Source organism: Solanum stenotomum, chromosome 7 (genome assembly GCF_019186545.1).
Source record: "Solanum stenotomum isolate F172 chromosome 7, ASM1918654v1, whole genome shotgun sequence".
NCBI lineage: Eukaryota > Viridiplantae > Streptophyta > Magnoliopsida > Solanales > Solanaceae > Solanum > Solanum stenotomum.
Genome location: NC_064288.1, coordinates 7,341,949 through 7,351,971, shown reverse-complemented (window position 1 = coordinate 7,351,971; position 10,023 = coordinate 7,341,949). Strand labels below are relative to the sequence as shown.

The window sequence follows — 10,023 nt, the reverse complement described above, 5'->3', positions numbered from 1 at the left end:
AATTTAGAGGAATCATAGAGATTGTAACACTCGCACTTTGAACTAATAAATACAATTACGGCTATACTTTTCGTTCTTGATTATTCTTTTCTCGACGTAAATTTTATTGTCTACAAATATTATTTAATTATTTTTTACAATTTTTTGTAAAATACATAATGCATGTCCATGAGAATGAATCCCACCCCTTATAACCTATCTTTAATTGGCAAATTAGAGGAGCAAACCAAGAAATAAATGTTTTGGCTATAAATAGCCCTCGTGTTCCTTTACGAGTAATTATAGAACATAATTTTCTTCCTCTCTCCTCTAGTTAATTTAATTAACTTTGTTTCTTTTATTTATTTTAAAACACAATTCACTTTATGGTATTATTAGAATTAGAACCATCCTCTTTTTATTTTTTATTTTTTATTGTTTATTTTTTATTTTCTTATTTGTTAGTAAATTAATGGGCTGCCCGATCCAATCCGCCTGACCCGTTTCCCTTTGTTCCTTACTTCCTCTGTCCTCGAACTCAGATCAATGCCCTCTCCGGTTAAACCACAGTTTTTAAAAAGAAGAGTAGAGTGAATGACATGAATTATCAGAGGGAAAAGTTGAAGCTGAATCACTCGAGCTTCACCTTTTTCTTCAACTTTTAACAATTATGGCCACTTCTGATTCTCAGCGTCGTTGCGTCTTTGGTTAGTATTTCCCCCCTCTTTATCTCTCAATTGGTTTTATGAAATTCTATTCGGGTTAATGTAATTCTACCAAGTGTTTGCTGAATTAGTTGAAAAGATTGAAACTTTAACCAATTGGGCGTATTGGGTGTTGGTAATTTGGTCCAATTTGTGTTGCTTCTGTATGTATTTTTGTATATTAGGACTGGTGGTAAGGTGTTAGCAGAATTTGTAAGTAATTTGGATTTATGTAGTTGGGAATATACCATATGATGCTACTGAGGAGCAACTAATTCAAATCTGTGAGGAAGTTGGACCAGTTGTTTCATTCAGGTCAGTATATTTTCTTTGCTTTCTCCCTTATATTACTCAGAAATAGTTTTATCTTTTATTTGTTTTATTTAGTTAAGACAACTGTTTGGTTTTCGGAAGAGGGATATAGAAGAGGTTTGTCCTGTGCACTAACATGTCTAGTATATGTAATAGTTGTAGTAAAACACTACTGCAAATACTCAACAACAGGGAAGATGAGAAATAGGGAAACTACAATAGGAAAACTAAGAAATGAAACAATAACAAAGAAGGGGGTAAAACAGTAATAAAGAATGGGATGAGATGCCCGAAGAAGGGGGTGACACGCCCGATAGAACGGGGATGAGTAGGACAAAGAATTCACTTAAAAATTTGCATAAACCACTTCATACTACAGAGCACTACTTATGTAGAAACTATATTTCTTCTTAGCTTGTCAAATAGCCTTTCAACACCCTTTTGTGTCAACCAGGATCCCAAACATAGTTCAGTAACAATTTGCTTGGCTGTTTCATCTTTTGGCTCTTGCGTAAATCCTCTTCTAGAACAACTACTTCTACTTGGTCGCCTGTCTGGTCTATTCACAACAATACTCTTTTAACCTTTTCATCACAAATTCGGTGTTTTGTAATGGTGATTATCCCCATAGATGTTGTTTTGTAATGCATCCCTGTAGATGCTGTTTTGCTGATTGAGGATTTGAGGTGACTAATGGATAGAGTAAACTTGACGGCTAGAGGACCTTATATCATTTCTAGTATAAAAATTATTGCTTTGAGTTTTACTGCTGCTGGTTGAAAAACTTTTCACTGGGAAGAATTTTGAAGTTCTGTTTAGACGGCGTTATGTGGAGGATGACCGACTGAGGGAGATTCTTTCATCTGATAAGAGATGATCCCCCACCCCCATCCCCTCTCTTCTCTTTTATTTGGATGAGTCTACCTAGCATTTCCATCTTTTCATTCTTTCGGTTTATTTCCCTCAGATTAGTGATTGATAGAGAAACTGGGAAACCAAAAGGTTATGGATTCTGCGAATACAAGGATGAAGAGACTTCCTTGAGTGCTCGTCGCAACCTTCAGGGTTACGAGATAAATGGCCGGCAGCTAAGAGTTGATTTTGCTGAAAATGATAAAAATTCTGACAGAAATCGTGAACAGGTAAGATATTTAGCCATTTTTCTTATGAGTGTCCTTAGCAAAAATTACTTTAGTGTGTTTCTTTCATTAGCTGTTCTTTTAGTTTCTTGTCGCTGGATTGAACAACTGGCTTTCCTACTTATTTCATGCAAGGTGGTGTTGGCATTACATTAGGTTCTGTGGGAGATGAACTTCTTCTTTCTAGATATCCAACACTAACATCACTAGTTTTCACCCTTGTTAAAGACCGTTAAATCTGGTGTTTTATGCTTCAACATTTTAGCTACCTAATCCACATATCATGGGATGCACTCTTACCACTAGACCAATGCCCTGGGGTGTACCCAATAGATCAATGTTAATCTTTCCCCATGGATAAGTACTGCATTTCCACATAGCCAACTTCTTCACATATCTTCTATTGTTCCTTGCCGCATATCAGATGCTTTATGTTTTGTTTCCAAATGTAGCAGGAACTGTCCTGTTTGCACCCTAAATCACAGTTAACTACTGAATAATTTCAACCCGGCTAACTGGATAAAGAAGGCTCTTGTTCGTGTTGATGTGTAAACCTGAGTCAAGGCCTGCAATCTACAACATTCAATTTTTTGTTCTTTTGTTATAAAAAAAGGTGCAATTTTTACCCAGTTCTGTACTTAACTAAAGTCCAAATTCTTTAACAAGTTATCTTCATCTACTTTTTTGGACCTACTTTCAGTTAAATACATTAACACTTCAGCTGATACCTTAACAGTCATGCCCAAACATAAAACAGATCCTTAATTAGGATGAAAGAAGCACTTCTTAATATTTAAACTCCTCTCGACAAAGATGACGGAATCATGAATATTGTGAGAGAATTTCATGTGTGAATTATTATCATTTTTTCTGGACATCACTTTTTCAGACTCAAGCAAATACTTTATTGAACCCGCCAGTGAGGAAAGAGAAAGGAAAACAAAACTTATACGCTCTTCAAATACTACTTTTCTCTAATTTTTAATAAAAATCTATTCAATTGACCATGTTTGTCTTTTCTATACAGGGTCGCGGCGGACCTGGCATGGTCGCGAATGCTGGTGTGTTTCACTTTCACTTCTTCTTTTCACTCTTTCTTTTCCAATAGGCAAAAGAGGGGGGAGGGGGGGGGGGGGGGGGGGGGGGGGGGGGCATGAGATTCATATCATCAATTATTTTTTTCCTCTCTCTTTAGAATATTAGAATGTAACTTTTCTGTTGTAATGTCTTATTAGATCCCAAAAAGCACATTGGGGGACCAGCTGTCCCTGTGGATTCTGCACTTCAGCAGCCATTAGGTATGCAAGTAGCTATGACTGCTGCAGCCGTTATGGCAGGAGCTCTTGGAGCTTCTCAGAGTGGCAGCTCATTCAATCCGTCTGGAGTAGATCCTTTAACATTACATATGTCCAAATTGTCTAGGAGCCAACTGAATGATGTTATGTCTGAGTTTAAGGTCAGGATGTTGATTAAAACTTTCTCCCATTCATGATATTTCTAGTCCTTCTTGAATATTGCCGCAAAACTATAATATAACAACAAACTTGGAGTATGAATAAGAAAAAAAAAGCAAACCTCGAGTTGCTTTCAAAGTCATTCTGCTAAGTTATGCTGGAAGTAACAGAAACAATACAAACTACTCTTATGGCCGGAGGTATAGGAATTAACTAGCCAAATGGTCTTATTCTGGAGATTATTTCCTTTATTATAGTGTCAATCAATGAATGTGATCCTCGACCCTCAAGGATAACTGCTTGACGCCTTGACATGATTATTGTAATTTTGATGACAGGCAATGTGTACACAAAACAAGGAACAGACACGCCAACTGCTGCTAGCAATTCCAAATTTGTCAAAAGCTCTTTTTCAGGTATTGACTTATGCAAGATGCTCAACATATTTGCAAGCTTCTGGTGTTGCTTAGCATTTTTCTATTGCTGACTTCTCAATAATAAAAAAATAATCATCTATTCTTCATAGTTGGTGACCCCTTAGATGCCATTATAGCTTCTGTGCTTATGTTATTCATTACTGCAGCATGGCCAAGCAGCCATGCGAGGCTTCTGAAACTGCACTTACAGTGTTCTTTCCTTGGCTGCTTCTTTAATCAGTATTTTAAAGTCACAATTCAAATCTTTTTTCTAGATTACGACAAATGAATCTGTCCGCTGATGTTTATCATATGGTTTCACAATGTGCTTAAGAGTTGTATGAGTTGGGACTACTATGTTTAAAAAAAGGAGTTGTAAGAGTTGGGACTGTGTGAGAAAGTTTTAATATATTGGAGCACTTAAAAATATCTTCTGGATTTTCCCAACATTTATCCCTCTGAACAAGGGCCAACTTGGCTTTGGTGTAGCATCTACTTCATATGAAATGGCTTCTTTTCAAATGGAGTTTCAGAAAAAGTTCCATGGAATATAGTAATTTGTGCCTGGCCAAGTTATCTGAGAGGTGTTTTTATCAATACAGCGGCAATTTTGTGTTTGACTAATCTTCCCAAAAAGTGCTTTCAAGTCAACTTACGAAAAAAGGGCATGTAAAAATTCACTTTACAAGTAGTACTTTCTAAAGAAAAGATTCACTATACACTTAGTAGGCGTTTGGCCATGCGATACCATATCACGATATGGTATCGTGAGATGGAATCAGCGTTTGGACATGCGATTTTACGTTGATTCCATCTCATGATTCCATATCATGAGATGTGATTCATATTCTCCAAAAACCATGATATGGAATAATATGGTAATTCCATATCATGATTTGTGATATTTTAATACAAAAATTGATCCACGAGTTTATATTTTGTTAAAACAACCCCACATTTATATCTACTAACCATTTATTTCATATATAAATAAAATTTATAATCACATCATTACTTTTTAAAATTTATTATTCTCACCGACATAATTTATTATTCTCACCAACATATAGTTACTTTAACTCACACCAACCGATTGTTAAAATGATGAAATATTTATGGTCTATGAGCATGGAAATATAGTTGTGGATGATAGTGACCAACAAATGGCTCAAAGTAACAATGTTGGTTCGTCTTCTCGGTCACATGATCGAGAAATGCAAGTTCAACGTGAGGAAATTGTCTGTACTATGTGAAAGGATTATATTAAAGACTAATACACTACAATTTATGTTCAATTTTTTTTTTTATCAAATTAAAGTTAGATGAAACAATTACTTAAGTGGAGAACAAATAGCTTTATAATAATTTATTATGCGATTTTATTTTATTTTATTTTTATTATTTTTTTTTATTTGCACCGGGTGTCCGAGTCTCTTTGAGCCCCGACTAATCCCGGGGGTGCACAGGCCCTTGGCAAGGAGTTTCCCGCAAGTGCACCACGGTTAATTCAGGTTTTACCCAGTCCGATGGCCCTCAGAAATTGTTTGCACCTAGTGGGTTTCGAACTTGAGACCTTGAAAGGGAGCAAACCCCAAGGCTCAAGTCAATTGCCAGCAGGCCAACCCCTGAGGGTTATTATGTGATTTTATAATTTTTTATTTATTTGATAAGATTGAATAAACAATTGGTGTTATTTTAATAGTTTTACAACTTATGGGATTTTTATGTTTATGAGAAAATATACAACACAAAAATTTCATAACGCAATTCCAAACAAAACTTCAATTTCATCTCATGATTCCATATCATAATATCATATCACGATACCATATTGCATGGCCAAACGGGCCCTTAGTATTAGTTAAATAGATAAATGATGATGTTAAATAGTTGTACTATTCTGCATCTTCTTGATGCCAGCAATGAAATTTCTTATTACTTCATCAAAAAATAAATGATGTTAAATAGTTATTGTCGTGTTTCATTTTTATTTAATTAAATTGTAAAATATAATTTATGGGGGAACAAATTGAGAAGGGATAGTTTGTAAATATGATAAGTAGTATGGGTACTTTTGTCATGAAGAATTGATTGTTTGCTACTATTATCAAGGAGATGTTACAAGTTTCTACTTCCTTCCAACTGCAGAAAAGAAAACTGCTTCTGCTACAATTTAGAATCACTTATTATTTTTCAAAAACTTGACCAAACACCTTATATCTCCAAAAAAGTGATTTTTTAACTATAAACAATATAGGCACTTCTAGTTTCCTAGCAGCTTGGCCAAACAATTCAGATTTAAATCTTTTCTTATCCCTAGTTAGATCATGAAACTTGAGTAGATAGGTTATTAGATTCAGATTTAAACCTTCTCTTAACCCTAGTAAGACTAAGATCACAAAACTTCAATCCATAGTTCCTTGAAATTGCATGTATTGTTGAATATGTTCAAAATCAAAAGCAATGAATATGCAACAAAAGACAATAGATCCTGAACTCTTCTTCCGCTTTTTCTCTCTTTTTTCTGCAGTTGATACAGTGTTTCCATTGTTAATGTGTTTTTTATGGTAACTTGGTATATGCCGATATATATTGAGGTTGATGGATAGTTTTCCTTTGCTCTTCCAAAATATGGTGCAAAATTGAGAATAACATTTTTTTCTTGGAAAATATGAGAAATGATGTGTTGCAACCACCATATGCGATATAAAAAGTTTATTTGACCTATTTGATCAGTTTCATAATCTGATATAATGTTAACTTTTTAGATCAGCGGAGAAGTACTGATCCTCTTTTTTAAAAAAAATATACCCTCTTTAGAATACTTAGGATAGCACCCAAGGTTGTGGCCTAATGGTTGATGAAGTGGGTTTAAAACCATGCGATTGTAGGTTTAAATCCCAGCGGAGACAAAACACTAGGTGATTTCTTTCCATTTGTCCAAGCCTAGATAGATAGAGTTATCCGGTACCTGTGTTGGTGGGAGGTAGCAGGTACCCGGTGGAATTAGTAGACATTGTCCTCATAGGGGAAGATTGTGACAAAGTGGATTCCTCACCATTGCACACTTCTTGCCCAGTTATCATTTCATACTTTAGCACTTGTATATTTTTTTTGTAGATAAGATACAATAGATAACCAGCAAAGATATATGTTACTTGGCTGACTTTTGCACTGCTATCTGCTAGTGTTTTTGGGGCAGAATTTACAGTCATTATCTAGAAACTGTTAGTGACATCAAACATATGGTTTTAATTGATCTAAATGTCAATTTTTATCATCCTGAGGTGCAGAGTAGAAAGCCCATATTTTGGACATGCATTTTGTGTATAATTTCATTATAATATGTGTAATAAAGAAAAGGAAATATTTACATGTTTCTTACAGGTGACATATTGAATAAATAACAATTGAAGATACTGCTGCTATGTGTTTTTCTTGTACTGTGGATAGCTTGCAGTATCATCACAGGCTCACAGCGATGACCTTTGCTTTTCCCTGAACACCTGTGTTGTATGCTTGATGTTTTAGATGTTTTCCTGCATTACGAATTGCATAACCCTTTTTCTTTTCTGGAGTGCTGAGCATGCTTTATTGCAACGTGAAGGGGGTCATATTACTATTTCTCAATTTCAGAATAGCACTGTTGCTTCTTCTTACATTGTATGATTATTGAAATAGCACGCTTACAAGTTTATATTTGTCTGCCAATGCAGGCACAGCTAATACTGGGAATGGTAACCCAATCAATGGTTCGTTCACTGGTTCCATACTTAATTTTAGTATCATTCTCTCTCTCTCTCTCTCTATTATATATATATATAAAGCTGTCAAGTTGTGTCTATTCAAAATTCTTACTGCTTTCCTAATTTCCTTTACTTTATTGTTCTTTTGAGTTTGATTCCTATCATTTTGGTATCAGAGCTAAGTTAAGGACTGTTTCAATAATTCTTGCCTATTTCTTGATTTATTTGAAAATCAGCATATATATGCGTGCACATTGTTTTCTTACTTTTCTTGGGGACATTCTACTGTTGCTGCTGTTTAGTTGATTTTGAGGCATCAGTTTGTCAAAGAGCAACACTAATCAATCATCTTTGGAATGTGCAGTTGCAGACACCAAATATTCGGCAATCTGTCGTACCTCAACTGCAGCCATTGTTTCTAGATAGTCAGCGAAGTCAACAGCTAGCAACTCAGTCTCTTCCTGGGTTACCCCCACTTCCCCCTAGTTTGCTCCCTCAGGCACGGCCTCAGATTCAACCGGCGCAACCAGGGCAGAACCAAGTTTTGCAGAGTCTGTTGCCGACGCCTTCTAGAATCCTTCCATCAATACAACCCCAAGTCAGTGTGTCAAATAACCCACCAGTTCAGGTGGGAACTTCCTCTGCTATAAAGCAGCAAATGCAGCCTTCTTTCTTACAACAAGCTGGGCCAGTTGCATCTACAAATTTTACATACAATAATCAGCTGGGGACAGCAAATACAAGCTATCATCCTTCTCCATCAATGCGTCCCCCATTATTGGAACAAGGTTTTCAGGTGCGTATCTTTCTTTGCTGTTAGTCTATTACTGCAAATGAAAGAGCAGTGATGGTGAAATATAAAATCTATGAAAGCCTTTGTTTGAAAATGTTGCGAAAATGACTTAAGGTCCGTATAACTTATTTTGGATGATTTTCATGCTCAACTGGTTGAGTAAGTCTATCCAATGAATAAATTTACCTTTGGAAGGAAGAGAGCTTTACTTGTATGACTTCCAAACACAATGAAAATAGAAGTTACACAGGATATTTGCTATATGGAACAGCATATAGAGACTTACTTTCAGGGATGTTATACCATGTCTCTTCCAAAGGGACATCAATGTGATCTTGTATAATTCTGTTTTTTTTTTTCGGTTACAGGGAAACCCTTCAGCAGTTTCTGGGGTCTTGGATAATACAAATAAAGACTCTCGACGACCACAGGTTCATAATAATTCATCTTTGATTACCAGACCAGCTTACCCTTCAGGTTTGCCTGAGGAGAAGAGAGCGGCGGCTAATAATCTAGATCTTCTGAGTCGGCCATCGAAAATGACAAGGCTTAATGATGGAATAAGTTATGCCTTGCCTGATGCAGGTGTATCTACGCCCCAGTCAGGACCCTCAACTCAAGTTTCAGCTGCAGCAGAAACGTCAAACCCTGATAAACAAGCTAGTCAGGTAATTTTAGAGTGTTCCTGTTTCTTTTTAATCAACTGAAGACTTTAAGACAGTTATTGCAAATGAAAATGAATTTAGATGCTTCTAAAACTCCCATTTGTTTTGATTTGAAAGATCACCTAACTAGTACTTCCGATGCAGTCTGGTAAAATCCTGGATGTGAATATGGAAATGCCTTTATATATTTATTTATTACTTCATAGAAGCAACTGATTGTTTTGATTTGGTACTATATCTAGAATCATGGAAGATGTAGCTATAACATGGTAGCTTAGTTATATTAAGATGTTCTTCTTTTTCAACAGGTGCAGCTTCCCTCGGATGTTGAGTCTGCCTTGCTGCAACAAGTACTGAGTCTGACTCCTGAACAGTTAAGTTCACTGCCACCAGATCAGCAGCAGCAGGTCATTCAGCTCCAACAGATGCTTCGGCAGCCAACATAGCCAAACTTTAATACGCGAAGAGGACCTCAGATACACCTGCAAGCTGAGTATCTTTGCCCCTCTGAAATATTTGTGCAGAAGGGCATGTTGTGTCTTGGATCATTTCCATATTGTAAAGTGATTGATTTAAGAAGGATCTAGCATAGGATTATCAAATGCACTAGAGTGTATTACATTCATGTATCTGTTATGAGCAGGTGGTTTTAACAAGATAAATGAAGGAATTTTGTGGCTCCAGTTGTAGTCTAGCATTATATATATTTAAGAGATATGTTCATTTCCCAAGTATGTTTCAGCTACAAGTTTTTTGTTGTTGATGGAATCCTGTCTCAGTGATATTAAAATATTTATTCCTATTATTGTTCTGAA

The 10,023-nt window shown here is 35.9% G+C and overlaps 1 protein-coding gene across 1 annotated transcript; it reads left to right on the top strand.

Moving 5' to 3' along the window:
* Positions 1 to 518: 518 nt before the first annotated feature.
* LOC125871762 (cleavage stimulating factor 64-like) lies at positions 519 to 10,023 on the top strand. Its single transcript, XM_049552425.1, has 10 exons — positions 519 to 686; positions 920 to 998; positions 1,963 to 2,137; positions 3,162 to 3,195; positions 3,370 to 3,590; positions 3,927 to 4,004; positions 7,721 to 7,756; positions 8,115 to 8,546; positions 8,912 to 9,211; positions 9,517 to 10,023. The coding sequence occupies exons 1-10, from the start codon at positions 650 to 652 to the stop codon at positions 9,652 to 9,654; spliced, it is 1,530 nt and encodes a 509-aa protein (XP_049408382.1). The 5' UTR covers positions 519 to 649; the 3' UTR covers positions 9,655 to 10,023.